The 11711-nt window shown below is 43.5% G+C and overlaps 1 protein-coding gene across 3 annotated transcripts; it reads left to right on the top strand.

Annotated features, from left to right (window-relative positions):
* Positions 1-259: 259 nt before the first annotated feature.
* Positions 260-11619, top strand: CCDC47 (coiled-coil domain containing 47). 3 transcript variants are annotated; one of them, XM_075722645.1, is made up of 14 exons: positions 794-833; positions 2285-2392; positions 2585-2850; positions 2959-3066; positions 4438-4612; positions 4935-5056; positions 5682-5747; positions 6653-6754; positions 7633-7743; positions 8325-8410; positions 9745-9803; positions 10519-10628; positions 10803-10970; positions 11278-11619. In XM_075722645.1, exons 3-14 carry the CDS (start codon positions 2590-2592, stop codon positions 11356-11358), a joined length of 1449 nt encoding a protein of 482 aa, XP_075578760.1. In that variant the 5' UTR covers positions 794-833; positions 2285-2392; positions 2585-2589; the 3' UTR covers positions 11359-11619. The 3 variants fall into 3 exon arrangements, with proteins under 3 accessions (XP_075578762.1, XP_075578760.1, XP_075578761.1); XM_075722646.1 differs by lacking the exon at positions 794-833 and adding an exon at positions 2083-2093; XM_075722647.1 differs by lacking the exons at positions 794-833; positions 2285-2392 and adding an exon at positions 260-300.
* The last annotated feature ends 92 nt before the right edge of the window (positions 11620-11711 follow it).

Below are 11711 nucleotides of genomic sequence, written 5' to 3'. Positions count from 1 at the left end.
GACGTGAGCGTCCTGGGCCGTCCTCGCTAGCAGCCCCGGGGCCACGCAGGGGCTGCCGGGGTCCGGCTGCTTCCTCAGCCGGGAGGCTGGGGGTTCTCCTGCCCACCGCCCACGCGCGTACACATACACACGCCCCTGGGCACATGCAGCCCGGGCGGCCGCCGCGGGCAGCCCGCAGTGCGCATGCTCCCCGCTACGCAAAGCACGCAGGCTGCGCTGCTTGCGGCCGCGGCGGCGGGCGCTGAGCGGAGGGCGAGGGCCGGGCCTAAGCGGCAGCGGCGGCGCCGCCGCGTGACTCAGGTAACGCGGCCCCGGGCCGGGTCCCGCGCCTCCGCGGCGGCAGTCCCGCGCTCTGCCGGGGTGGAGCAGCCTGCTCCCGCCTTCCCGGGGGCTGCCCGGCCAGCCTCACCCCCTCCCCTTTCCCACTCCCCGTTACCGGCTGCCCCCGGCCCCGTAGTGCCCCCGAGAGGGGCGGCCTGGCTCTGAGCGAATCGGGCGCGCGGGCCCCGTGCTGCGCTCCGCGGGGGCAGGAGGCGCTGGCAGCGGGGCCGGGAGGCCTCGGGCCCCCAGCGCCCCTCGGGGGCTGGGAGGGGGACAGGGGGAAGGAGAGCGGCGACGCGGGGCAGGGCTGTGGGGAGTCGGGCGTGGGGGGCAGGAGAGAGGGCCCCGCGCCCCGGGGCGGTGGGGAAGCAGGGAGCTAATTTCAGCCTCGCTAACCTTGACTTGTGTCCCTGGAAGGAGCTGGGAGTGGAGGCGTGTGCCTGGAGCGAGGGGATCCGCGGCACGGCGGGACGCCGAGCAGCACCTGCCGTGGGTGTTCCTGCTTTAGGCTGGTGGGTGCCTGTGGGGGCCGGACCTGCTGGGGCCCGCGGCCTCTCCCTTCCCTCTTGCCTGTTGGAGATCGGTGGATGAATCGGCTCCTCTTGCAAGGGGAAGTTGGTGGCATGCGGATCGTGGAGGGCCTGCCAAAGCCTATTTTGCTTTGTGGAGTTGTTTGTGTTTAGACCCCATTCTGCCTTGTGACAGAGACGGCCGAGTCAGGAGTGTGTTCTAGCTTTCAGCCATCTCTAGTTCAACTGTCTCTTTGGAATCAGTTGCAGAAGTTTATTTTGCATAAGTGTTTATGGAGTTGTAGGGTCTTTTGAAAGTAGGTATACTCCAATAGTCTTGAAATTCTTATTGTGAAACTGTTGGGGTTTGGTTGAGCAGGTGGCTCTGTTGTCCTGGTGTTTTTAACCTCTGAATGCAAATTCTGTCTTATGTAAATAGCATTTTGTTTTTCTGTTTAAATTCACATAAAATTGTGATGTACCCAAACAATGTGCTAAACTCCTGGGCTCTTCCTTGCTGTACTTCCCATCTTGTTTAATGTTCTTGTGAACATGTTCTGGTCAGGTTTTTGCTAGAATGAGAAGTCTTTGACAAAGGCGTTTATTTTAGCCGTTCTTTTCGTTCATAGCAGTGGGTTCCCTGCATGTGGTAGTCAGAGGAGTGTTGGTCTAATTTAGAAACAAATTGTTTCTATTTCAAATTTTTAAGGAAATAATCCCATTAACATTCAAGTTCCCACTCACATCTGGTTGCGGGAGGGAGTAAAGTGAGTCTCACTGCCAAGTCTGATGCAGCCGATCCTCTGTAGCTATTTGTGAAATGCAGTAGTTAGGGTTACTACTGCCTTTTGAGGCTCTTAGTTTGGACCTTGGTAATGTATAATTTCCTGTGATGTACAGTCTGAGTGGGAGACTGGGACTGTTTTGAGAACAAGCAGAAAAGACATAGGAAGCTGAGGGGAAAAAAAAGAGGTGAACTGACAAACTGTCTCTGCAGGTTTCTAGCAGATCTGCAGAGCGTGCTTTGGTCTCATGAGCCCCAGTTTACTCTGTTGTTTTGGGGACCAGTGCAATATCCATCTTCTTCCTGCTTTTTTTTTTCTTCTTCTTTTTTTTTTTTTTTGACCTTACAACAAAAAGTCTCTGTCTCTAAACAGAAATAGTGCTGAGATGCTGCGGGACCTGATTCTGAGCATGCAGTCTAGAAAACCAAAGACGAGCAGTTTTAAACTAGCAGAGGCTATTGGAGCATTGCTGTTTAAAGTAAATTAATTAGGTTTCTTTTAAGATTGACTGCTGTTGTTACACATTCATTGATCTGACTGTGTCTAATTGCTAATTAATAACAACAGTAGGCACAATGTGTGGTCTTTGAAATGAGCTGGCAATGCTGACTGACTGAGAGATGCTATTGGAGAGTCTAAGCAGAGATAGCGGAACATCTCTGCTTCCAGAACTTGCTCATCTGAACAGCTTGGACAGATGTGAACTTGCTGCTGCCTCAGCTGCTCCTGCTACAAGCAAGAGAGTCTAGAACCTCACCTTCGAAGTTATTTTTTCTTGTAAGAGTATTCACTTTCTTTATACAGAAGATGGCAAGATCAGGCAGCGGTTTATTTCTCTCTCTGGTCTGACCCCTGATAGTATTTTTAAATTGCTCATGGAAGTTGGGCATTACTAGAGGTGTGATCTAACAGAATTGATAAGGATTTTTTGCAATGTTTGATATTTTTTTAAATTTTTTTCTTTTTCAGTGAAAATGAAGAATTTACATATCTTTATTGCTGTCCTGTTCATCCCGTGGAGTTTTTCTTTGGCAAAGTATGATGAATTTGAGGATGGAGATGACATTATGGAATATGATGATAATGACTTTGCTGAATTTGAAGACGTTAATGAAGATGCAGTCACAGAGTCTCCTCAGAGGATCATCACTACAGAAGATGATGAAGAAGAAGCCACTGTAGAGCTTGAAGGTCAGGATGAGAATCAGGAAGACTTTGATGACGCAGATGCACAGGTAACGCCTCATCTCCTTCCTCTATGTGTTTGCTTATAGTATTTCTGCACCTTTCTTTCTCACCTTATCTTTTTGGATTTTCATGCTGTTTGTGATTTTGTCCTTTAGGAAGGCGATACCGAGAGTGAACCGTATGATGATGAGGAGTTTGAAGGCTATGAAGAGAAACCAGATGCATCTCCCGGCAAAAATAAAGACCCCATAACAATAGTTAATGTAGGTATAAATGTTGATCTGCTTTGTATTTGGTGTTATATCACTTACTTTTTTAAGGTGGTATGTGAGTAATGTCACTGGTACAAACATACACGTAAGAGAGAATCTGTCCCAAAGAATTAGGTATTTGAATTAACAAGAGAAGCGTGGAGACAAGAAATGCCTGAAATAATGCAACAGGATAGCAGGAGAATATGATCCAGGTATGCCAGCTCCGAATTCTATGCTCTTCTGTATTGGTTTATGCTACTTTAAATAACAACTCTTGAAGTAAAACTGCCAGGGCAGGTGCCTTTGGTCTGTTGATCTCTATTTTGAAGCTGCTAGGATTGCCATCCTTGGATGAATGCTCTATTCTGTGCTCAAACTGAGAATTGTAATTGGAATATAGATCAGGAAATTCTTCATCAAAACAGACCTTTTGAAACACAGTTTTGACCAAAGCATTTTATGACTTAGCTTCTTTTACCCATATGACTATGGGGGAGAAGTGGAGGAGCTACAGTGATGAGCTTTATTTAATCCAGAAAAACCACGCATCCCAGAATGTCCGAGTGCTTTGTCAACACATGAAGAAGAGGTTGTGAGGATGATATGCTTACAATAAACATAGTGTATTTTTAGCTTGTCTGTGGCTAAAATTTCAGATTAGAAATTGACTCCTCTGATGGGTTTTGAAGCCAGTCTCTCTGTCCACCCTGTATTACCTTCTTGTTGCCTCCCAAGAGAGTCTTTTACAGAATGATCAGGTGCTTGAGGCCTGCATTTTTGTTATCCCTAAGATCTCTTTTTAAGTATTATGTCTGACCTTGGTAGTGAAAATGAAGGTTTGGTTGCTTTTATGACTGAAGGGTGACACAGTGCTAGCAGAACGGCTAATTATTCTCTGAAGATGGCAAGGTAAGGCAGGCTTCCCTACTCCCCCACGCAGTCTGTGGCTCTTGGTGGCATCCTGAAAATGCTCCTGGACATTGAGTATTACTTTAGATTTCAGCAGAAGTTACGTAGTAATTGGATGATGCTGTGATGGGCAGGGCATCAAGTTCAAATGATCTGGGTTGAAATACTGGGCTGTTGACTACTCCGAGAGGGATACATGCTAGCACAGGCTCACTTGGAAGAGAGAAGTATTTTGTTTGTATTAGCCAGTTTTTTGGGGAATGCTATTATCAGTTGTTTCCTGTATGATTACTGTGTCCCAGTAGAGCCAAATGCATTATGTAGGCTTAGCTCTTGTCCCGTTGCCTTTGTGAAGCTTATTGCTGTGTTTGAGATGAAGCTTCTCCAGTATTCTGCGTTTTCCAAATTACTTGTATATATGGAATCTACTCATTCAATATGTAAAAACCAGTCTCTATTCGCCTACCGTAGGTCCCCGCTCACCTTCAAAACAGCTGGGAGAGTTATTACATGGAGATTCTGATGGTAACAGGTCTTCTTGCTTACATCATGAATTACATCATTGGGAAGAACAAAAACAACCGTTTGGCTCATGCATGGTTTAATACTCACAGGGAGCTGCTGGAAAGTAACTTTGCTCTTGTTGGTGAGTTCCATAATGACTATGGATCCATTTTTAGTTTATTTGAATAAAGCTGGTTTCAGACCTGCATGGAGGCTATAGAGAAGAGTAACCTTTTCTATGCAGGTGCATGATAGCACTAATGACAGTTCTGTGCGTAGACAAATAGAGTGCCGGTCTTCCAGACCTGAAATTAGATTATGGTGTTGTGTTATAAATTATTCAGAAACATCACAGTGATACTAAAGTAACCCAGCAACAACTGAGCTCTAAGATACTGATGAACTTCTGTGTTTAAATTTGTGATTTTTAGACTGCAGTTCTCTTTCACTGTTGTTTTCTTCAGGGGATGATGGCACTAATAAAGAAGCTACAAGCACTGGGAAACTAAATCAAGAAAATGAACACATATATAACTTGTGGTGCTCTGGAAGGGTGTGCTGTGAAGGAATGCTCATCCAGCTAAAGGTAAGGATGAGTGAGTTTGTAGCGCTGTTTACCTGTCACCAGTTTTCAGGTTCTAGAGGCTTTTTCATTCCAGTGTGAGCAACAGGGAGTCCTAGCTCGAGACTCTCGGTCGCATTCAGAGACAGGGTTCTGAATATGCGCACAGGAAGGGAAGACTAAAGGTCTGCACAGGCCCGTATTCTGCCCATCAAAGAGGGTAAGAGCGAATGCTTACAGAAGGAGTATAGAAACCAGAAATACAGCATAAAGAGAGGTAACTAGATGCTGAAGAGCCCAGCTGCCATTTAGAGGGACTTTAGCGTGCGGGAGGAATGGACCAACAGGAAATCCAATGAAGTACAACAGACAAATACAAAGTCCTGCACCTGGGATCGACAGCCCCACATGTCGGTTCAGCTCATAACTTGAGGGTACAAGGCCCCGAGAAACTCATCTAATGCAGAAAGTAGGCCTGCTTTTGGGCCAGATAGGTGTCTTCTAAAGGGCCCTTCAAAGCTAAATTATTCTATGAAAAACATACAACTGTCCTCTTTTTCCTTGAGCCCCACTGCTATCTGCCAATGATGTGCTGCACTTGAGGTATATTTAGCTATCTTCTTCTGTGTTTACAAACTTGTGTTTCCAGTTTCTCAAGAGACAAGACCTACTGAATGTTCTTGCACGCATGATGAGGCCAGCTTCTGACCAAGTGGTATGTACTCAGCCCTTTAGATTAGCTGTGATAAATTGTTGCATTCCTTCAGTTTTGCTCTGCTGCTTTTGATTGTTCTTATGACACACAAGTGAACTGTTAGGTGTCTTTGTATAGTATTCCGTATCTTCCAGTTCAGTAACTGTTGAAGAAATCTGAAAGAGTAATTTGTATTTCTTTTCTGCCTGTGAAATGCAAACTGCTGATGGCTTGAAATTGTTTCATCTATGAGTTTTATTGTTTGAGTGGTTTTGTGAACAGTCCATCATGCTTCAAGACCTCATCTTGACAAAAAGTGGTTTTAGGATCTGAAATACTTAATGATTGTTCTTCTGTCTGTTCAGTGTGCCTGGACAGAGCTACTTAATGCATATGCTGGCCTGGATATTGTATCCTGTAACGTTACTTTTTGCCTGGCCGTTCCTCTTGGAGATGCGGGGAATCTCTAACCACATAAATGCCAAGAGAGGTTACATTTTGGAAGAACGGTGGCCGTGTGCACTGTGAATACTCTTTCCTTGTATCTATAATTGTATTTAATTATATCTACAAAAAATATTTAATTTAGGTGTGGGCAGTTGCTCTTAAGCAATGGATATCTGCACTGCAAGTAAGTCTCTTACAATTCTGCTGTTCTAGTCACTGTCATTACACTGTAGCATTATACCAGAATACTGAATTGAGTACTCAATAAAATTAAAAAGCTACCTTACCTTAAGACACACTGAGAAGCTTTAAATCAACAACCTTAATCTCAGCTGTTATGTCCTCGCTTAGTTTTTGTTCTTATGAATCAAAACGTCAGACGAACATTGAAGTCGTAGGAGACATAGATTTGGCCAGTAGTCTGAAGGCAGAGTACATCGTATAAATCTGACCAAGGCTATTAACATTCTCTCCCGCAGCAAATAAAAGTAACAATGAATGATGAAGATATGGACACCTATGTGTTTGCTGTTGGAACAAGAAAAGCACTGGTGCGACTTCAGAAAGAGATGCAGGACCTGGTACGTACGTTCACATTGAGACTACTAACGTGATAAATAATGGGATATAAGAATCTGTGAGCTGTAGGTTGCTTATTTTCTTGGGAACAGCTGAAAACTTGTGCCTGACCTGTTGGAATTAGTGTGTGGGGAAAAGGCATTTTCATCTAATGGATGAAAGTCTAATGCCATCAAACATCTGAAGTGCTAGCCAACTGCTGTCAGAACTGCAAGAAAAGAGGCAATCGAAACTGGCTTACATTTTCCTTTTGGTGCATAGTTCGTTTAGGAGAGGCTGAAGTATATTGTCAGGATACGCACGAGTGTCCCTTCACCTCGTTTAATTTGCACAAATGACTTTTTCAAGGATTGAGAAGTAAACTTAATTAGTGATACGTGGTGTGGAAAGTTTGGGTCTAAGTCATCTGCTTTTATGTGATCTGAAATTAAAACTTCCCATATGTTCAAGCCCTGAAGCTTGCAAAGAATGCAGCGATAACAAGCAGTGGTTTGCAAGTCTTTTCTCTCATAACTTGTCTCAAGTAATGGCACTAAAGTGTGGTTGGTATGATGTCAGTTGTTTTTGTTCTGTTACCAAACAGTAGAAGCAAAATGCCTTAATCAACACTGAGCATTCCAGCATGGATGTATTACAATGGTTTTATCTTTTTCCTTAAAGGACTCACTATTGAAGGGAAATGCTAACTTAAAGACTATTGCTACTGCATGGTTTACTTTATGCTTGAAATGTCCCCAGCCAGACTGACTGACTGAGTTAGTGTGTTATTACTGTTTCTTATCGGGTACTTTTAGGGGTCCCACTGTGCTGGAACAGTTCAGTTTGATAAGATACTTAGAAGCTTGTGTTTATTTCTTTCCCCTTGTTTTCTTTGAAACAGAGTGAGTTCTGCAGTGATAAACCTAAGTCTGGTGCAAAATATGGGCTTCCAGATTCGCTGGCTATCTTGTCAGAGATGGGAGAGGTCACAGAGGGAATGATGGACGCTAAGGTAATCTTGGATGAATGGGTACAAATCTTCCTTGGTAACCCTGGCACTTACAGCCTATGCAAAGAAGTTCTAATCTTTATCCCCTGTGAACATCACAACAGGAGAGCCAAATGGCCCTAGTGAGATCTAGAGAAATCAAGACCCTAAGGAAGCTTAAGAGCTGGAAGAAGGATGTAATTCTCACGTCTTTATTCCTTTTACATAGCAACTGTTAGTCTAATGTGAACTGCAGACTTAAAGCTGCCTTTCAGAGCCTGGAAGTTAGCTTCAACAGCCAGTTTGAAGGAGGGTGTTGATGGTGCGTCTGCAGGTCCTCAGAGCTGACATCTGTTATCAAATGAATTGGAAAATCCCAAATGAGAGTTATATCCAATACCCGAGTTGTTCACATTAATTCCATGCATCGGGGCCCCTTCTGGCAAAAGCTAAAAAAATTGACAGTTTAAGTTTCAGTGTCGTCGTGGGAAGCTGAGCACAGCATTTTTCCGAGTGATATATGGATGCTTTGGCAAACCCATATGGAGTGGGTAGGCTGCAGATGGATTGGTGTTGGGAAAAACTAACCCCAGTTTCTCTTTTAGATGATACATTTCCTCACGCACTATGCTGACAAGATTGAGTCCGTCCAATTCTCGGACCAGTTCTCCGGTCCAAAACTTATGCAAGAGTACGTATAAAGCTAGATTTCTCCTCCCAGTAGCTATTGTCACCAAGCAAAATAGAGGCTGACAAACTTGTTTGCACTGTGAAGCCTGCTGGAATGCACACAAAGAGAATTTGGGAGCAAAGGTGAAAGAGGTGAATAAATACACACCCAATGCTTCCAACTGCTGCATTAGTTTAGAAAATCAAGGTGCTGTATTGCCTTAATATTTTTGTGTGCTGGTTACGCTATAGTTTGGGCAGCTACAAATAACTTTCAGATAATGCCTGGCAGCTACAGCGTACACAGCTGCGTGGAAAACAACTGAGTAATCCCACTAAAGGTGTATGGCATGTTAGAGTTTAAGGGCTGAGAAGTAACACTGCAGCAGGAGAACTCAACACATTAACTCGGATGCTATTTGAATGCATTGAGAACTAGGTTTAAGCAAAGTCTGCAGTGTAAAAAAAAAAAAAAAAAAAAAAAAAATCTGTCAAGGCTGCTTGCCCTTCCTTAGCTGATACAGCTAAACATTCTGCTGCTGAATCTGTCACTTGGGTACTTTTGTTCAGGTTGATTCTCAGCTGTGCTTCAGAAATACACAGATGCAGTATCTATTCTGTTTCTCTAAGCCTCCTAGTCTTGAGGTGCTTTTAGCTACTGCTTCAGAATTGCCAAGTGGTGGGTGATTTATATTACCTCAATTACCATGTAGGTTTTTGCAAGGGTGTGTTATGTTCACAGGCATATAAATAAATGATCCATATCAAAACCTGAAACTGCCCTCCAAAAAAAGGAACATACTTTGATTTAATTATAAGACAGGAGTATATGTACCCTGCACTGAAATTGCTAGGCTTTGGAGGATCTGTGAAACATAGGTCTGACTTTCTTACATTAGAATACTGTGGGGTTTTGGGCAGTGAAGACTTGAATTCTTTAGAAAATGTTTGTGGGTGTTTCCTCCCCTGCCCCCGCCAGCATATTTATATAAGATCTGTAGTAGTATAAACAACAGGGCATACGTAAAACTGAATGTCATTAAAAATATACAGGCATTCTTAGGGCTCAGATGCCAGAGCTCAGATGACCTCTGACAATCGGGTTGAATGGTGCTGCTAGTATGTTTTTTACATTCATGCCTTTTCACTGCACGCTTTTGAGTAAAACACTTCCAGAATCTGATTAGTTTGAAACTTACATTTGGGTTACAGCCAGGCTTTTAATCTTGTTTATTTTATTTGAGTAGTTTGCAAGTGTGTCTTGGCTCTTGATGAGGTTTTCCCTAACAATGTTAGGTATTTTGTATGTCTGTATTTTTCTTCACTCATTCCAGCCGCTTTTTTCTTTCCTACCAGGGAGGGTCAGCTTACAAAACTGCCCGAAACTAAAAAGACACTTTTGTTTACATTTAACGGTAAGAGAACGAGCATACATGTGTGTATGTGTATCTGGGGGGTGTTGCACTTTGTGCAAGTCACATGCTCCAGTTCTGTCATCTGTGGAAAACAATATATGATGAATGACTTCAGTGCCTGTAACAGGATCATTGATTGGATTAACCGGTAAACAGAAGGCAGTAATAACACTGGGGACTGAGCATCACATCGTCACGATAATAGGATACTCAATCTTGCTGTTATTGATCTTAGGTCATACTCATCTCTCTACTGGTGGTGGTTGTATTAGGTCACCATTGGAAGATGGCTTGTTTTTAAGCCACACACCTTGCACAGTTACTTGGTTAACCCTGGTTTGAAATAAAACCAGCCTGTCGGGAGTCTATTCCGGAAAAGGCCCGTAGTTCTCTTCAAAATTCAAGGCCATAGTTCTCTTCAAAATTCAAGGCCATTGCTCCAAGTGAAGCTAATGTCAGAGCCTGATTTCAAGCCTTATGTTTGTATTCCATAATAATAAAGCCAAGAAGGTTGTGTGTGGGAAATAATTGTGTGAGGAATCTAAATGCAATCTCCAAAGCTAAATGCCTCTCTTAGTTAGTTATGTCCTCTCTAAAGAAGAGGATAAGAACATCTTTCTTTCATGAACGGTGTGAGCAATAAGGAAAGAGCGTTATAGCAAGTAGAAAAATTCTGCCAACCTCTCTGAATTAACAAGAAACTGTTTTATTTCAGTGCCTGGTTCAGGCAACACTTCCCCAAAGGACATGGAGTCTTTGCTGCCTCTGATGAGCATGGTTATCTACTCTATTGACAAAGCAAAGAAGTTCCGTCTGAACAGAGAAGTAAGTAGTGTATATTTTTCTGTTGTCTGAATGTTGTATGAAATTGCAACCATTACCACTGGATCCTTAATCTTAAGATTGGGAGCCTTGCGTTTCTAATATGACTGCCAGAGATACTGCATCCTGCTCGTGGGGAAATCTGTATTAACTGCATTTGCTTTTCTCTGTGAAAAGGGTAAACAAAAAGCTGACAAGAACAGGGCTCGCGTGGAAGAGAACTTCCTTAAACTGACTCATGTGCAAAGACAGGAGGCTGCCCAGTCCCGTCGAGAAGAGAAAAAACGGGCAGAGAAGGAGCGAATCATGAACGAAGAGGATCCTGAAAAACAGCGTCGGCTGGAGGTGAGGTGGATTTTCAGATTGTTACAAGCTACTGGCAGACTTCTACGATTTCTCCAGGGCTGCCTGTAGGTATACCAGCAACAGCCAACTTAGATTTCTTATTTGCTGGAAGGCAGACAACTTTCAGGGTATATGCTGTTGCTTTCTGAAGCATGCAAAGGCTCCCAGTGAGGAGCCAGTTCACGTGGTTAGAGATGTGAACCCAAGTACTGGAGGTCTTTTTTTTATTTGGCTCTTCTGAAATGCTCAGCTTGCTCTTTGAAGAGATCACCGATGTTCATTCAGATCTCTGTGTCCTTGCCTACAGGAAGCCGCTTTGCGGCGTGAGCAGAAGAAACTCGAGAAGAAGCAGATGAAGATGAAGCAAATCAAAGTGAAAGCTATGTGACTCCATTGTGAGAAGCGTCTCAGTGCCACCTGCAGAATTTAAATTCACAGGGTACAAAGACCTACTTAACTCCATACTCTTACACTTCTTCTGAACACTAGTGGCCATTAAGAGAAATGTTCCTTGCATTGGTGTTACTTATTTAAGTATTACAGCAACATGCAGGTGTATGTAGAGAGCTTCGTCTCAGCAGTTTTACTCCAGGTGGTATAGATTTTTGCTACTTGCCTGTTTTAAAAAAAACATTGCTATATTCTTGAATGCTTTTTGTCATTTGTTCTTTAAAAACGGAAGACTGTAAACCTCTCCCCATGTGCTGGTAACATATTCATACTTTGGTTTTTGTTATTGGG

Source organism: Pelecanus crispus, chromosome 18 (genome assembly GCF_030463565.1).
Source record: "Pelecanus crispus isolate bPelCri1 chromosome 18, bPelCri1.pri, whole genome shotgun sequence".
NCBI lineage: Eukaryota > Metazoa > Chordata > Aves > Pelecaniformes > Pelecanidae > Pelecanus > Pelecanus crispus.
Note: the sequence above shows the minus strand (reverse complement) of the source record. Positions and strands in the feature narration are given on the sequence as shown.